The 17663-nt window shown below is 52.5% G+C and overlaps 1 protein-coding gene across 1 annotated transcript; it reads left to right on the top strand.

Annotated features, from left to right (window-relative positions):
- Positions 1-7998: 7998 nt before the first annotated feature.
- On the top strand, positions 7999-10227 carry TWIST1 (twist family bHLH transcription factor 1). The gene is made up of 2 exons (XM_087755485.1): positions 7999-8968; positions 9644-10227. The coding sequence occupies exon 1, from the start codon at positions 8362-8364 to the stop codon at positions 8923-8925; it is 564 nt and encodes a 187-aa protein (XP_087611611.1). The 5' UTR covers positions 7999-8361; the 3' UTR covers positions 8926-8968; positions 9644-10227.
- The last annotated feature ends 7436 nt before the right edge of the window (positions 10228-17663 follow it).

Genomic DNA, 17663 nt, shown 5'->3' on the forward strand with positions numbered 1-17663 from the left:
TGCAGTAAACACTGTGAGGCTGTAGTTTGTTTTTGTATTGCCTGCTTTTTTATTAAAAAGTATGCTGTTAAATACTACGTATTGTTGTAGAGAACATGATTACCAACTGAAGGTGTAAACTTCACTGCTTCCTTGTTATGTTATTCCTCTGCACATCCTCTGCCTTTGAATTAATTACATCTGCTGTCATCAAGAGCTGCATTAGCCCATTTGCAAAGTGTGTAGCAGCAAAGAATAACATTAGATCAGACATTAGAAAATTTCATACACTTCTTGACTATGAATTGACACATAAGCCCGAACATATTCTAGTATTTTGGAATGAAGCCTCTGTTCTGACTTTGAAAATCTGGGCCGTATCTTACTGCTTAGGGTCTAGCCCATAGATGTACCACTGAGCTTAAATCATCTTTGCACTTACTAGGTCAAAATACTTTAAAAACAACATTTCTACTGTGAGGCAAAACATGGATGTTTTGAAGAATGAAAACAAATTACAACCTTCATGCGAAGGATTGTTTTCCAATCATGGAAAACTCCACAAATTCAGCTAAATATTAAGGAGCAATGGCTGATTCTTTACTCCAAAGGCAGGCTTTCTTAAATATTTCTTTTTATTCAACAATACTCTCAGGCTGGACCTGTTTTCATTTTTATTTTATTTAAAGTTTAATTGACCCATTTTAGGGCTTGATCCGAAGCCCACTGAAACACTCCCCTTGACATCAAAGGATTTTGGACCAAGTCATTAATGAATGCAAGCACAAATGTTCTAAAAGGAGAAACGAATATTTCTCTGCTTCTGACATGAACTATTTTTAGTGCTGCAAGGTCAGATAGTAGATTTTGGCATGAGAATATGTCTGAGATAGATACTTTTCAAGGCAGAGGCAGAGGCAGAAGCAGTGTGGTATTTTACAATACAGCATAAATACAAATACAGATGCTTGTCTGGAGGTCAGAGTATACAGACAGACACATACATACATGCATGCATACATACGTGATCAGTGAATGCGTGTTAATTTACTTTAACATATTAATAAACTACTGCCTCTTCTGGAAAATTGCCCTAGGAGTTTGGTAATGAAGATTTGTGCTCTAGATCAGCTTCATTGTGTGACCTTCTATATGACATTTGGTCAGAAATTAAAACTAGGATATGGACCTATGGATGGATTAATCTCCAGTGAGCAAGGTGCCCTTACTAATCATCATCCTGTTTTCTAGAGGTGGGCAAATGAGATTGGGGCTGTAAAATGAGGGGTAATGGTGTACAGTTTAAGCATCATAGCAGACAGTCGGTAGCACAAAATAATCATAACCTCACTTAGAAAGAAATACATAGACTTTGATTCCACCCTGACTGCCTTTTCTGAAAGGAAATGCAACCTGGCAGAGATGGAGAGAAACCTCTGCTCCCTCAAAAAGTCTTCTAGCTCTAGGTAGGTGTCCTTAGAGGTAAGGTAGCTGTGGAAAGAATGAGTGTTCACCTCTGTGAACCTTTCCCCTGCAGGCTCCCCTCCTCTGCATGGCTACAGTCAGCCCCTGTGTGGTCTCGGGGTGGGAGGAGGAGGTGGATGGGTTCCAACTTGCAGACCTGGCATTCAATCAGGCTACCAATCAAAAAAACATTTCCATTTGCCTAGGAGAGCATATGTGTACGTTAGGACAACCTTCCAGGCCCTTTCCCTCACACCAGTCTTTGCTGCCTGCCTCAGAGGTAAAGGAGTACCTATTACCCTGTCTAATGCACTCCTATGGGGCTCTTGTGAGTCATGGTTCTTTCTTACATGACCCTTTTTTTCATCTTCTTCTCTGACATCCCAAGAGCATCTGCAAGTCCAAAGGAGACCACACTGAGTAAGAAGGACAAGGGGTTCTTCCCCAGGGTGCATGCATGGTTAACGGGGGGGAAATCCACTTCCATGCTGAAATTCTGGCTCTAGGATTCTGAGTCGAATTGCGTGAACTGCAGGAAGAGTTTGAGTCCACCCCTAGGAAGAAGGCTTTGTGGAATGCTTTATCCATCATCTGTGCCCGAGATGCACCCTCCCCCACCTTGGAAGAAAAAGCAGAGTTTGTGGCTAAAAGGGCCTGAAGTTTTATGGGGTTTCCATGGGCCAAGTGTACTGAAAGATTGAATATATAGATTTGAGTAATGTGTGGGAGCAGGAAGAATACAAAAAAGATGTATTTACATAGTTCAGGAAAGATGGAAGAGATGGAAAAGCAAAAAAAAAAAAAAAATCAAAGGAGCTGAAATAGCAAATAAGCTCCATTATTAATATAAATAACTATTATCCCCTGGAGTGTAGATAAGCTTGTTTTACTAAGCAGTCTTTTCAGATTTAGACATGAAACCACATAAACAAGACCCAGAACCATAATTAGGGGCAGAGCTCCACCACAGCATTAGATATGTTGATCTCTTGCGATGGGAAGGACTGGTCTTCTCTGGGGTGGAGGAGAGGATACCACTCAGACTTCCACCAAGGTACTCATGCTCTTCTTAAAAAGCCCCATCCACTGCCATGAATTGTTTCTGGAGCTGAATAAAGCATATATGAATAAAAGATTTTGTATTAAAACACGTGTTGCAAATCATCTCAGACCTTAATTTATCAGGACACCTGTCTCCTGTGTGGGATCGCTTGTTTGATAACGGGACATAGGTATTTCCTGGCCTGGCACTGAGGCGAAAATTGGGAAGAAAGGGCGCTGCGGAGCCAGGCAAAGCCCCGGGCGCCGGGCGGCGCAGCGCTCCCTGCCGCCGGCGCAGCCCCGCGGCCGGGCGGGACGAGGCGGGGGCGGCTGGGGCGCGGGGCTGGCCGGGCACCGGGGAGACTGGGAGCACTGGAAGCAACGAGGCTTCCCTTCAGGGAAGTTGAAAAAAGCCACTGTCACTTCCTCCTGTGCCAGCAAGCTGTTAAGCCTTCCAGATGAACGACCACATCACAACGAGCTTAAAAAGTAAAACAAAAATCACTGTTGTCATTTTGACAGTGAAACTGATTCCTTGAAGGATTCCCGTGTTATCCTTCTGTTTCCCAGAGCTTCCAAAGGAAGCGAGTGGCAAAGCGCCGTGGGCTAGAAGCACACCAGTGAGAGGTGTCCGTGTGTCCGCGGAGGACCCGTGTGCCGGCCCGGCTCTGCGGCCCCGGGGGGGCGGCCGTGCCGGTGGGGCGCCGCGCAGGGCGGGCAGCGGAGCCACCGGCGCTTGAGTCCGCCTGAGCGAGAAAACGCACCCGGGGCTCGCTGAAACACGGAGGTTTTGAAGGAATCTGGGCAAACAGACCCGGGAGCGGGCGGGAAGCATCTCACGCCCGTGAAACTGGGGTGAAGGGATGTGGGCTGCTGCAGGAGCACGGCGGACGCCCGCCTTGCTCTGCCCGAGGGGGGAGCGACTCACCTGGGAGCCGTGCCCGCCGCCGGCCGGAGCGGGGACCGGCGGGGAATCGTGCCCTCCGGTGGCCGCCGGCCGCACAGCCCCGGCCCCGCCGGGCGGCCCCCGCAGCCCGAGCCCCGCCGGGCCCAGGTAGCGAGGCTTCTGCGCTCCTCCGTCCTTGCTTGTACGAGCTGCCGCGGGGAACAGCAAAAAAGAAAAAGGAGAAAGAAGCCAAAAAATGCATCCCGCTGTCAGACCCTTTATATATTCTTCCTGCCCGTTTGCTCTTGCTTTGCATAAGTTTGTAGCCGGGCACAGTGAGAGTTCTCAGTTCATCTCCTGGTGTGCTTTGAACACGGAGCAAGTTACAGCGTAAACGTCAGCATGGAAAGTTGCTGGGTGCTCTCTTGTCCCTTTTGAAGGGATTGGGTCTCGACCAGGCTTTCACCTAGCATCTGTAGGAATTAAAATACCTGGCCATGGGAGTTAGTGGGGAAACTTCAATTGATTTCAGGGGGCTTTGAAACAGGTCTTAAAGGTGCAGCTTCTGAGGAAACTCCAGACTGAAAGCTTCCACGTAGAAAACAGTCAGGCAGCCTGTCTCTAAGTGTGCACAAATGTAATAGCTACATTGCTGAACATCCCAAGGAATCCCCACCAGTGAGAGAGCTTGGTATTTTACCACAGTGAACAGCCTTTGAGAGCTAAATTACAATGTGTGTATGTGCATGCCATATGGGGAATGCCGAACAGCCTATTGCAAAAAGTTGTAATTTTTGTGTATGCACATAACATATTGGTGAGCAACATTGTAGTTGTAACCGCCGGATCTTAGTTCTTAAACTTCCGCACTGATTTATAAACAGGCAGACAAAATCAAGCCTTTCATTCATTCTTAAACAAAAATCAAAGAAAGCATCAAACTGTTGGCCTACTCCCCTCAAAAGCTGTGATGTTTCTGCCTGGCTAAGGCAGACCCTGCTTGTCCCAGCCTGAGAATGTCTCAGCAGCTGACGGGTGCTTACACAAGGACCAGCACATAGCTGGGGGGATCCCTTCCAACTGTTTCCCTGTGATCAGCCATGACCACAATGATCATCACAGCCCAACTTGTTCTGTCGTTCTGCTAAACTTATTCCTCATTTCATCTTCCTAGGAGCCTGTAATTTATTTAGCTCCATGTTCACACCCACACCTGTAATCCAGGTGGTTACTTTACCAGTGTTATACATTACTGCACAGATGACAGAAAGCTGGACTTCTCTATGTCTTGACAGTGTCCCATGTAAGGGCTGACCTCACAGCACACATTTTCCTGAGCTGAGGCCCAGGGAAGCTTGCAGGAATGGCCCTGGAAATATCCCTGGAAAGGCCCTGGAGCTGCTTGTGTGCTTGCTTGCCACCTCCAAAGAGTGAAGCAGGGTTGAGAGCCCGCCCAAGGAGCCAGGGGAATCCTCACCCAAGCCATGCCTATCCATAGCAGAGAATAGGGCATGGCATCCTTCATCCCATTCTCCAGAGTGATCTGCAGGTCTACCCCGCTTTTGGGTGTTTGGGGGTTCAAAACAGATGATTTAACACTGTATGAACTACATGCTGATTACTGTTTTAGTGTGGAGTAAAAAGCCTCCACCTCTATCCCCACCAGAACTGTATATTTCAAAATAAACCAGAGCTGAATTGACTTTCTTTAAATTCTGCACAGTTCCTGCTCCCCTTCCCTCCCAACACATGCATATGCGTGCACAGTGCAATGTACATGCACACACACATACACTCACACAGAAATACACTTCACACATAAACACACTGGTATGTCTTTCTCTCTCACACAGACCCCCAGACATGACTCTCTGACTCATCCACCCTCCTCCAGACACCCCAGCACAAGGCAGGGTTGCTGCCCACCAGCAGGCTTGGGGGATCCAGGCGGGCTCCCACAGCCAGCCCAGCGGCAGGTCCCCCGGGCCAGACCGCTCCCACCACAGCTCGCCTGGCCTCTGCACTCCTGTGGTGGGTCTTGGCTGTAACAGTATGGGCTTAGTTTCCTTTGCTCTGGAGCACGTGAGTTGTGAGTCAAAGACAAATCAAAAACCAAAATGAAAATGATGGGGTTTTCTGTGTAGTCATGGCTCACACAGCAGTGTGCGGGTCCCAGGTGGCACCACATGTGTTCTGCTAACTACTGCTGGTTGCTGTTGCTGCTGTTTCGATAAAGAGTAACTGACCCTAAACCCAACCATCTACCATGGTCAACCCCTCTTCTCTCTCTTCAAGGTCACCCTCTCTCTACATTTCTCTTGTGTTTTCTGTTTTTTCAAACCATGTAACACTCCCTCTCCACCTGGCCTTGCCTCTGCCACACACCCTCCTGCCCCGTGGCAGGCAGGTGATGTCCTGCATCCCACCCAAAGTCCAGCTAACCCACACAAGCCGTGCCTCCTGCCGTAGCACCAAACCCTCAGGAGACACTGTCCCTCTCTCCTTTCAGGCAGTGGATCACTTCCATTGATTTTGCTGATGTGGGGCTCCACCGTCCAGGCATGGCCCCAGCATCCTTTTCCCAGCAAGGTAACAGTTACCCAAAACCAGGTTTGGTTTCGCATTTTGATGTTTTTTCCGTAAGAAGCAGGGGGGAGAGATGAAAGAGGGGAAGAAGGAAGGAAGGAAGGAAGGAAGGAAGGAAGGAAGGAAGGAAGGCAGGCAGGCCGGCAGGCAGGCAAGCCCCCAGAGTTGCCTACAGATGCTCCCCACCACTGTTTCCAACCTCTGCTCTGTAATGACACTGTTCAACACCCCAGAGGAGCACCGGGGCTCTGGACACAGCCAAAATCGTTGGTGAGAGGGAGGTGGAAGGAGAACCAGCTCTTCTTACCTTGGGGGCAGCAGCTGCTGCCAACGCAAGGGAACCCCCAAAGCTTCGTGGTGTCAGGGTGAGAGGAGAGTCCTATGGGTCGCGGCACACACAGCAGGGACAAGCCGAAAGCCGGGAAGCCGTGCTCGCTCACGGTGGGTCTGTGTGCCGGCGTGCCTTCCCTCGCCTGGTTAGTCAGTCCCTCTTTCCTCCCCTGGTCCTGTTTCCGGCCGTTGCCCAAACGAGAAGGTTCAGGGCAGAGCGTTACTTGCTCGCCTCGGGGGACGGCAGGCTCACGGAGGAAAGCCCGCCCGGGGGGCAGCAGAGGAGCGGCGGGGCAGCTCCGCCCGCGGCGGGTGCCCGACGGGCGCTGCGGCGGGGAGCGGGGCCATCGGCCGGGCCGGGCCGGGCCCGCTGCTCCGCGGCGGCGGCTGCGCCGGGGTCCTGGCCCCTCGCCGCGCCCGGGATGGGAGGCCACTGCCCGGAGGACAGGGAGCCCCCAGGCAGAGGGGAGAGACGGCTCTTTGCCCCGGAGCAGATGACAGCGCTCTTCCAGAAGCCTCGTCTTTTTCGTGCCTGGGATTTATCGCTCCTCTGCTCTGTCGTTCGCCCCCTCCGCTCTCCCGTCTCAAAGGCAGCCGGGGAGCCGCGGCGCTGCCCCGGCGCTGCCCGCTCTGCCCCACGCCGGAGCTGCCCCGTCTAAGCGGTCGCTGCCAGGCCGGCAGCCGAGGCGTGCTGTCCCCTCGCAGGGAGCAGCAAAAGTGCATCGCCCCATTTATTAATGGATGGCAATTTCTAGCTTTCCCTCCCAGGCGTTCCCCGTTTGAATCTGAGCTGTTGTTAAAAAGACACGCCACCTGCTCGGTGCTGCCAGCGAGCGGGGAAGGAGGCACAAAAGCGGGGGATGGGGAGAAATAGCTTTGGCTGCGAACATAAAAGAGAATTTAAAATAAATAAGCTCGGTTCCCAGGAAGTGCCGGACTCGGGCGCCTTCAAGGGAGGGCGAACTGAAGTGGGCTCTCAGCGGGCACGAAGCGTGGGCAGAGAGGTCCGCGCACCCTCCCGCCCCGCGGTGTGCCAGGCTGGGGGCTGCAGGGGCGCGGATCCTCCCGGGTTTCTCTTAAGACGAGCTCAAGGACTGATGCGTATGTACGAAGCCAGTGCTTAGTTTCCCCGCTGCTTCCACCTCTGGAGACGGCTTTCTCCGAGCGCAGCCCTCCAGCCTGACAGGACAAGGCTGTGCCGCCCCCCCTCACCAGCCCAGAAATGTGCGGCTCCCCCGGAAAGGCAGAACCCGGGGGCGCTGGGTGACGGGACCGCGGTGTGTGCGAGAGCGGGACAAAATTAGGATGTGTCTGGATGCTGCTCGGCGGGTAATCTCCCTTTCCTCCTTTTCGCTGCAAGCCGCGTCCGCTGCGGCGGGGAAAGCCCGGGAGATGCGGGCTTGCCCCCGGCTGCTCCGGGGCAGCCGCCCCCCAGCGCAGGCACTAAGCGGCCCTCTGGCCCCTCCGCAGCAGCGCAGGGGGTGCACGGGCACCCCCATAACCTCTCGCCCCGGCCCCCCAGCACCAGCCCAAAGCCGAGTGCGAACCGAAGGAGCCTGAGCGAGAAACCGCGGAGAGGGAAGCCGAGAAAGGGGCTGGGGTAAGGATGTATGTGTGTGTGGGGGGGAGGCCAGATCACTTGTGAATGGTTTGAAAAAAATAATTGGGGGAGGGCGTGGAGGGGGGGAAGCGGAAACTTTCCTATAAAACTCAGCAAAAGTCCCTCCTCTCCACGTCAGGCCAATGACACTGCTGCCCCCAAACTTTCCGCCAGCAGGAGCTATAAGAACCTCCAAGTCTTCAACTTTCTCCCAATCCCAGACACCTCGAAGGGGCTCCAAGGAGGGATCGGGAGGGATTTTTTTTTTGGTTGGCTTTTTTTTTTCCTCTTGGATCCTGATGCCATCCCCCCTCCCCCCAAAGTGAGGTCCTCCCTCCCTCCCTCCCTCCTCCTCCTCCTTCTCCTCGCAGGCCAGCGAAGCAGCCGACCAAGGGGGAGCTGGCGGGTTAGGTGCCCCCCTCTCCTCCCTGCCCTCCCCCCCCTCCCGGCCCGCTTCTCGCGTCTCCCCCCAGAGATGATGCAGCAGGACGAGTCAAACTCGCCAGTCTCCCCCGCCGACGACAGCTTGAGCAACAGCGAAGAGGAGCCGGACCGGCAGCAGCTGCCCAACAACAAGAGAGGGGGGCGCAAGCGGCGCTCCAGCCGCCGCAGCGCCGGCGGCGCCGTCGGGGCCGCGGAGGAGCCCTGCAGCCCGGCCCAAGGCAAGCGGGGCAAGAAGTGCGGGGCGGGCGGGGGCGGCGGCGGCAGCAGCAGCGGCGGCGGCAGCCCCCAGTCCTACGAGGAGCTGCAGACCCAGCGGGTCATGGCCAACGTGCGGGAGCGGCAGCGCACGCAGTCGCTGAACGAAGCCTTCGCCGCCCTGCGGAAGATCATCCCCACGCTGCCCTCGGACAAGCTGAGCAAGATCCAGACCCTCAAGCTGGCGGCCAGGTACATCGACTTCCTCTACCAGGTCTTACAGAGCGACGAGCTGGACTCCAAGATGGCAAGCTGCAGCTATGTGGCCCACGAGCGGCTCAGCTACGCCTTCTCGGTGTGGAGAATGGAGGGCGCCTGGTCCATGTCCGCATCCCACTAGCAGGCGGCGTCCCCCACCCGCATCCCCCCGGCAGGAGCTCTAGGTAAGGCCGGGACCCCGAAACCGGCGGGGAGGGGGGGGGAGGAGGGAACTGAGGGGCCGCCGGCTGCGCCGTGGGCCAGGCACGCGTGGCCCTGGGGCGAGAGGGGCCCTCCCCGTCCGGCGGGGCCTGGCTTCCAGGGCCGGCCGGAGAGCAGGGCGGCTGGAGGTGCCCCCCCGCCCCGCCACGGCGCGTCCCTCCCCCTGCGCGGCCCGAGGTGCGCCCCCGGCCCCGCGGGGCCCACGCGTGGCGGGGCGCTGCCGGCGGCCGGCGGGGGTGGGCTGCGGGCGGGGAGGCGGCGGCGGTGCGGGTGTGCCCCAGCCAGATGGGGCCGGCCTGAGATCACTTTCTCACCAAACGCCGCGGAGCCAGCGGGGCTGCTGGGACGGCTGCCGCTGCCGCTGCTGCTAGTATTTTGAAGTGAATCCACGTCCGGCTGCGTGCTTCCCCGTGAGCGTTTCCTACCGCCCCAGCAGCCCCCTTCCCTCGGCTCTGCCCCGCTGGCCGCCGGGCCGGGTGGCCCAGGGGCAGCGCGGCGCCCGCAGGGCAGGGGCACGCCTTTCTCCCTCCCCTGGTGGTGCCCGATAAGCCTATTTCCAGAGGCAGAGAGGTGTAGGTAGATGCATGTGTATCTTTCATTTCAGTAACGAGTTTTCCGCCCTCTCTGGGTTTTTGCAGATGACATTGTTCCCACAGAAGGAGAAAATGGACATTCTAGAGACTCTGAAGTTGGATACGATTTTTTTGGTTTGTCTAAAAAAAAAAAGTACCAAGGATTTCTTGGAAATTAGAAGAGCAATATCCAAATTCAAAGCAGGGCGTGGGGAGCACTTAAGGAAAGAGAAAGAGACAAGGGCTTTGGACAGTGACTACCCTTTGGGCGTCGGTACAATCCACACATCTCTGCATTCTGATAGAAGTCTGAATCGTTCGATTTTTTTTTTTATTTTGACGAAGAATGTTGGAATTTAACTTTTTTTTTTTTATTTGCCTTTTTTTGCATGCATTCCCAAGAGGTCGTGCCTATGAGCCACTGATGAAAGGAAATACATTATTGTGGACTTTCTTCATTCTTGAATGAAACCAACCAACCAACCAACCAAAAAATATCCCTGTAGAGATGAAAACCTTTTTTTTTTTTTTTTTTTTTTTTTAGGGGGGAATAAGCTGGGCTCAAGCTGTTATATACCCGGTTCCTAACTTTTTTATTATTATTATTTTTCCTCTGAGAAAAAAAATAAACATTTTATTTATTTATTGATGACCCATGTTAAAATGCAAATAGATCCGGTGTCTAAATGCATTCCTATTTTTATGATTGTTTTGTAAATATCTTTGTATATTATTTTTCTGCAATAAATAAATATGATTGAAATTTTAATAACCTTAAAGTTTGGTCTCTCTGAGAACGCAGGGCTGGAACTGGAGATAAATACCTGCTTGTTGAGCTGTAAAGACACCCAAGAGAGAGGGGGCACTAGTATAAACAAACCAGGCGAAAAACGCAAATAAACTAGCTACTGACAGACACAGGCATGTTATTTATCGAGACAGCTTTATTATTCTGCGCTGAAGCTCACTGCATTTGGGGGGGGGGGGGGCGATGATATTATGTCTTTCTCTCCCTCTCCCCCTTTAATGTTAACGCCAAGGGCCGCAGAGTTCCGTGGTGAACAGAGCTTTGGCCGCGGAGCTCCAGCGCTGCCGCTGTGCTTTGGCCCCCAGATGTAAGGCAGGAGCAAGGCCCATTCCCCAGCCCCCGGAGCAGGTATTTTTGCTGATATCCCTGAGGAAGAGGCATTGGGTTTAAGCAGGGATTTGTCCATCCACAGGCAAAGCGAGAGAAAGTGAGATTGAAATAGGGAAGTGTCTGGCGAGCGGGGTTTTCCGGTGGAAGTGATGTTTGACTGCTCTGCTCTCTGGGGTTTTATATAATCTATAGACTAGCGATCACATTTTTCGTTGTACAAAGCACGGAGGGATCCGCTAACCCTCCCTCTTCTTTTTCTACACGTAGGGCGCATGTTGCCTCTGTTTCTTCTCACGATACCCTCCGCGGGGTCCCGGTGTGCGGCGAGACCCCAGTTGTAAGAGAGAGGAAACCTCCAGCTCTGAGGGCTCGGAAGGAAGGTGAAAAGGGAGGTTGTTCAAACCAAAAAAAAAAAAAAAGAAAAGAAAAGAAAGGAAAAAACCAACCCAAAACAAATAACAAATCCAACCCTTGTAACCGGACAGCTGATTCCTCCTCTGCTGTCACTTGCTCATCTCCCAGCGCTTCGCAGCCGGTCCGTGGCCGGGGAGCGGAGCCTCCTGCCCCTCCGCGGCTGCGAAAGGTGCGCGGGTGCGCAGGGGCGTCCGCCGCGGAGCGCCCGCCCCGGCCCTGGGGGCCGAGCAGAGTCCCCCGCGGAGACAGGGACCCTGCTGCCGGGATTCAGTCAGTGTCTAGGGTAAATAGGATGGGGTGTTTTTTCAAAACAGAGCCTGTTTGCATAGCCCAGGTTGAGTTGACTTTATTGCCTGAATGTTTTTGTTTCCATATCCACATATTACCGTCTGTTGCTGACATAACAGTATTATGAATTTAATATCGTGCATATTTTAGGCCAGTGCGCAATGTTTACAGTAGAGAGCCCGCAGCGCTTGTTTGCACTGCCGGATTAGCGAGGACTTGGAAATTGGATGGGGGCTCTGGTGGTCGCGGCCCTCCGGGATGGAGAGGAGGGGGAGCTCCCGGGGGGCCGCTGCCTCCCCCCGCCACCCGCAGCTCCCCGCTCAGCGGCTCGCACCTCTCGAAAAACCCTGCTCCGCTGCGGCCCGGCTGCCGAGGAGGAGGTAATGTCTGTCCGCGCTGCTTCGGCTGCAGCAAAAGCGAGGGGCAGGGGGAGCCGGCGCGGGGCTTCGGCTGTGGGGCTGGGGGGATTGGAGGGGCTGGGGGGGGGGGTTCGGTCGTTCCTTTTACGGGAGAAATCACACCGGGGAAAGGGGGAAAACGCCCCACGTTTAGGAAGAAAACAGGTTTGGAAAAAACCCGAGATGAACTGCTCGGTGCTGAGGGGAAGGCGCGTTTCGTGGACGGGGATACCTCCGAAACATAAGCGAGGAATCAAGTGCTTTTTAAAAAACCTTGTCGCCCTTAGAAATGGGCCGAGAAATCCGGAGCAACTCCGCTTGATGAACTCAAACCTTACTGACTCTGTCGCAACCAGCGAGAGGCCTCTGGCCCGGCCTGTCCTAGCCCTTTCCAGCAAGCTGAAGCACCCGGGTGAGAGAAATCCCCAATTCCTGTCCACGGAGCTCATGCCACCGTCGGGTCCCCCCGCCTCGCCCCTGGGTCCCTCCAGCCGGGTCCCTGCGGGTGCCGCAGCCCTCCCCGAGCACCCGGGCGCTCAGCCGGTGCGCTTTCCCGGCTGCGAACCACTACCTTTGCTTCGTTAAAAAAAAAATCGTAACAAGGAGATCATCTTGATTTTAAAATACAAACGTGCCCTTTCCTGGGTTGGAATTGGGGACTGCAAAGGCCTGGTGCTCCTAAGGCTACAGCCAAAAGCGATTAAGTCAGAGTCAGGAAAAAAAAAGTGTATTAATTTGTCTTTTGGGAATTTTAAACACTCTTGCAATCAGAAAATGAACTCTGCCTTTGGAAGTCCTGACTGATTTTGCTTCTTTCTTCGAGGCATCAGTATGTCCCGTCTATTCGCAGACAAGCAAAGCCGAGTGGAGAAGAGGTCCGGGTCCAAGCAGCTCCCCCATCTCATCGCCACGGCCCCGGCCGCGCCGCCGGGCCCCGCGGAGCGCGGAGGCGGCGGAGCGGTGCCGGCGCTGCCCGGCCGCCGCGGGTGCTCGGCGCTGCGCCTCCTGCGGGGCGGCGGGCGGGGGGCGCCGGCCGCGGGCCCTCGCACATTCCTCGGTTTGGCAGGGGCCGCCCCGCTGCTTTCTCCCGGCCGGTATCGGATTCCTCCCAGGCGTATGATTGCACTTGAAGTCCTGCCCAGGAGCCCTTCAAAGTGCGCGCTTGTCCCGCTCCCATGATGTCAGGCGGTTTTCCCTGCATCTGTAATTTTAAGCAAAACAAACGAACGCGCGGTGGGGGGGAGAACGAGGGGAACACAGAAGTCACGGAAACGCCGGGGAAAGCGCAGGGGGAGAGGGGCTCACCTGCGGCGCCGGCACCGCGGGCACCTGCCGCCCGGGAAGAGCCACCGCGGGGCCCGGCGTCTCCGGGAGCGGCTCCCGGGGAAGGGGCTCAGCTCCCGGCGCCGGTCCCCCGCCCCGGCCCGGCGCTGCTACCAGCCACCCTCGGTGCCCGCCCGGTTCACACGGTGCTCCCTTCACCTGCCCCGGTCCGGCAGGCAGCGGGCCCGCCGGGGAGAGCGGGAGCGCTCCGCCGTAAATTAGCATCTCTGGGAAGAGGGTGGTGGTGGTGACGGCAAGTCCAGTCCGTCCCGTAGAGGGATCCGGGAGGCTACGGCGAAAAAAAGGAGACGCACACATCCACATCCCGCCAGGGCTTGTTTTATTTGCTGCCCAACATAACCTGCCTGCAGTAAACATGGCACAGGATGTATTTTACATTAACTTCTGCACCAGCTTCTTTCGACTTCAGTCCACTTAGTGTTCTTGGCAAATCAAAGCACGTGTCCTTTGAAGAAGGTGTGTAATTGGAGTTTAAGGCATGTATGGAATTCCCAGATGTCTATAAAGTAAGAAGGAGCATTTGGCAGGTCACTTGAAGGTGGAGCAGGTTAAAATCACTTGTACAAAAGTCCCCCTTTTCTTTTTTAAAAGCAAACAGCCGGCCATTTATAAGGACCAAGTGATCGAGATTGCGGGAGGCTTAGAGCGGTTTTACAGAGCAGGAACAATAAAGCTCCGGAAACATAATGATGATGATAACAGTCGCCTAAAAATCCGAAATAAAACGCAAAGCAAAACCAAATATTCAGATCGGGGGAAAAGCCGTCCATTCTCCCAGTAATTCCCTGTCTCCTCCACCCGCTCAGGAGCACTCGGACCCCTCTTATTTAGGTAGTCTTCTTGTCTGGGGTAGCCGACACTTGCTCGCTCTTTTCATAAAGAGGTGGCATTAAATTTGTGGGAACTTTACGGAAATTCGCTTGTTCCCTCCATGGACACGAGCAAAAGAGGACGGGTTTCGCTCGGAAACAGTCCCGACGACCCACACTGAAATCAAGACGGCTACAATGATAACAGTAGCAATTAATAACAGCAGAAATAATAGCGGAATCGGTTTGGGACAATTAATGGCTCATCATTTGGCTCTGGGAGCTTTAGCAGTGCTCGTGCAAAACATCAGCCCGAGCAAGCCGGCGGGTTTGCTCAGGGGGTGCAGCGGAGCCCGTTTGCTGTGGTGCAGAATCCCGCCGCGCAGTACTGCGGCGGGACGGGGACCCGCTCTGCCCTCCCAGTGCGGGGAAACCGGGAGGCGGGAGGGGGCGAGGGGGGAAGGATGCTCTTGGGAAAGGTCGGGGTCGTCCCCTCATGTTTAGGGTTGCTTTGTTCTGTTTGGGACGAGGCAGAGTCATTAAACAAGCAGTCAAGAAAGGAGCAATACACACGGCTGCAGCCGTGCGGGAAAGGGGAGCTTCAGAGGGGAAGGGATTTTGACATGTGAAAAGTTAAGCAGGTACCTGAAGGGGGTTTATTTTGACCAGATGTTAGAGCTTTTATGAAAATGTCACGTGAAGCGAACAGATGTACAACTTGCAAATGGAGCCCCGCCTTGTAAATACTGGGAAGAGAAAGGCTCACAGAAAATCAAACGTAAATCATTCCTGTCGGTTTCTATATGTGTGTATTTATACACAGACATACTGTATTTAGGTTCTATTTAAATATTGCTTTTTATTTGTTTGTTTGTTTGTGGAAAAGAAAACGCAGCTGTTCGGTCCAAACTTGCTATCCTCTTTCCAGCGTGCCGAGCCAAAGTCACTTTCTCCCTTCCTTCCTTTTCTTCCTTCCTTTCTTTCCTTCCTTCCTTCTTTCCTTCTCTTTCTTCCTTCCTTTTAAAATTTATTTTCTTTCTTTTTTCTTTCTTTCTTTCTTTCTTTCTTTCCGTGTCTCTCTTTCTTTCTCTCTCTCCCTCCCCCATCTCTTGCTCTCGCTCTTGTTCTTGCTCTCTTTCTCGCTCTTTCTCTCTCTCTCCCTTACTTTCCTTTGCTGTTTCTTTCTTTCTTTCTTTCTTTCTTTCTTTCTTTCTTTCTTTCTTTCTTTCTTTCTTTCTTTCTTTCTTTCTTTCTTTCTTTCTTTCTTTCTTTCTTTCTTTCTTTCTTTCTTTCTTTCTTTCTTTCTTTCTTTCTTTCTTTCTTTCTTTCTTTCTTTCTTTCTTTCTTTCTTTCTTTCTTTCTTTCTTTCTTTCTTTCTTTCTTTCTTTCTTTCTTTCTTTCTTTCTTTCTTTCTTTCTTTCTTTCTTTCTTTCTTTCTTTCTTTCTTTCCTGTCTGTCGACCCCCTCCTTTAGTCTCGGGTCCGTTTGATCCCAAAGAAAGTATCGGATCTCTGCTGGGAGGAGAAACTGAGACTAATCAATTGCCTTCTGTTTGAAGGTGGGTAGAGACTGCTAAGAGGAGCGAAAAGGAGAGCCTGGGCTGGCAGCCCCGAGCCCTCCGGGCGCGGCGAAGGCGGGCGGCTCTGCCCGGCTCTGCCGACCGCCGGGGAGCGGGGTCCGCGGGCCGAGGGACCCTCGGCCCTGCCCGGCCCTGCCCGGCCCTGCCCGGCCCTGCCCTGCCCGGCCCTCCCCTGCCCAGCCCCGGCGGCGGGGAGCGCGGCAGCGCCGCGGCTCTCCAGGAAATGAAAAGCTGTCCTCGGTTTGACGTTTTCAGAAGGGCGCAGCCAGTCCTTCGCTAGCTGCAAGCCCTGCGTTCCGGGGTGGGTTGTATTCCTTTTGTACCGTTATTGCTGTTTTCCAGAAGGTCCTCTGGTATTTTAGTTTAAAAACTACGGCTCGTGTTACATCCACGATGCCCGTGGTTATCACTGCCGCGGCAGGCTGGCAGGGAGGGGGGCGGCAAGCAGCCCCTCTGCAAGCCCACCAGCCCGGAGGCACAACGCGGGGCTGTGAGCCCCAGCCGCTCCCGAGGCAAGGACCCACGCTGGAGCCGGGGGAGGGATGGGGGGGTCTCGGACTTCTGCAAACACCTGCCTATGCTCTGGGCGTTTCATTCACAAAACATTTCGATGAGCCCTAAATATGCCTTGCTTCTTTCTGCAAATCGCTTTATGCAAATGGGTGTCCGGCTATCGTTTGATGTATTAATTTTGAACTGCGGTGGAGGCGGTGGAGGCTTTTATAATAGTTTTCTGTATTAAATAATAGAAGAGTTCTCACTGAACTTCGCCAGACAGAAATGAATTCCGTCGTTATTTCTCTTTTTATGCAAATGTTTTCGAAGGTAAAAAGGCTGACATTAAGCACGTTAGTTTTGAGAATGACAATGCAGGCGTATATAATGCAGATAAATAGACTGAGGTGCTACCCATAATCTATAGCATCCGTCTAAAAATCCCTAGGGATTCTTAATCTAGATTTATTGCCTTTGAGTCCCAATCACATGATCTTGTAAAAACGTTTAAAGTGAATTCAAATGGAAGTTTTTAAAAATAAAAGACTAACTGTGGAGTCCTTTCTTCCTTTCTTATCCATCGATGCTATAAATGACGGACTCGAGATATTCAGATAATGTCACAATTTTCAGCAAAAGCCGATTCGTCTTGTATTCTTTAATGCACTTTAGAAAACAACGGGAGAATGGTTTTTACATTTGTCTTAGAATCTGAAAAGGAGTAAGGCTTTTCTTCGCGTGTGAAAGCGTATGTGTTCCGGACACACGGGGACACACACACGCACACACACACGCACACTCTCTTCTGAACCCTGCAGCTATCAAACAGGTTTAGTGACTGAGTGAGATGCTGTCTACGGAGGGGCTGTTGATGTAGGAGCCAAATTAGTGTTAATTTCAAACAGGCGGCTAATTCCGCCACGGAACCTCAGCACTTTCAAAGTTCTTTGCTGTGCTTCATAGTTAATTACTTACCATGGAAAATATATCCATTTCCCACGTAGAAAGATTAGCTAATTAATTAGGTCTTTCTTTCTTTCTTTCTTTCTTTCTTTCTTTCTTTCTTTCTTTCTTTCTTTCTTTCTTTCTTTCTTTCTTTCTTTCTTTCTTTCTTTCTTTCTTTCTTTCTTTCTTTCTTTCTTTCTTTCCTTTTCTTTCTTTCTTTCTTTTCTCTTTCTTTCTTTCTTTCTTTCTTTCTTTTCTTTCTTTCTCTCTCTCTCTCTCTCTTTCTCTCTTTCTCTCTTTCTCTCTTTCTCTCTTTCTCTCTTTCTCTCTTTCTCTCTTTCTTTCTCTCTTTCTTTCTCTCTTTCTCTCTTCCTTTTCTTCCTTTTCTTCCTTTCTTCCTTTCTTTTATTCCTTTCTTTCCTTCATTTCTTTCCTTTCTTTCCTTTCTTTCCTTCCTCTCACTTTCTCTCTCTCTTTCTCCCTCTCCAAGCATCCTGGAACACCTTTCAACTTCAAGGTTTTTACACCAATATAAACCAGATCCAGAACAGACTCCCTTCCCCCTTCCCCTCAGTCCTCAGATCTGAACTTAAAACATATATCATAGATCAGTTTTCATCCAGCGAATTTAGGCATAGTCCTCGACCTGTATTTTCAAAGAGATTCTGGGCTGGAG

This window comes from Nipponia nippon, unplaced genomic scaffold (genome assembly GCF_047370975.1).
Source record: "Nipponia nippon isolate SJK-2023a ecotype South Korea unplaced genomic scaffold, ASM4737097v1 scaffold_1, whole genome shotgun sequence".
Lineage (NCBI taxonomy): Eukaryota > Metazoa > Chordata > Aves > Pelecaniformes > Threskiornithidae > Nipponia > Nipponia nippon.

Coding starts and splice junctions, on each gene's coding strand:
- TWIST1 (XM_087755485.1), top strand. CDS start 8,362: ATGATGCAGCAGGACGAGTCAAACTCGCCAGTCTCCCCCGCCGACGAC.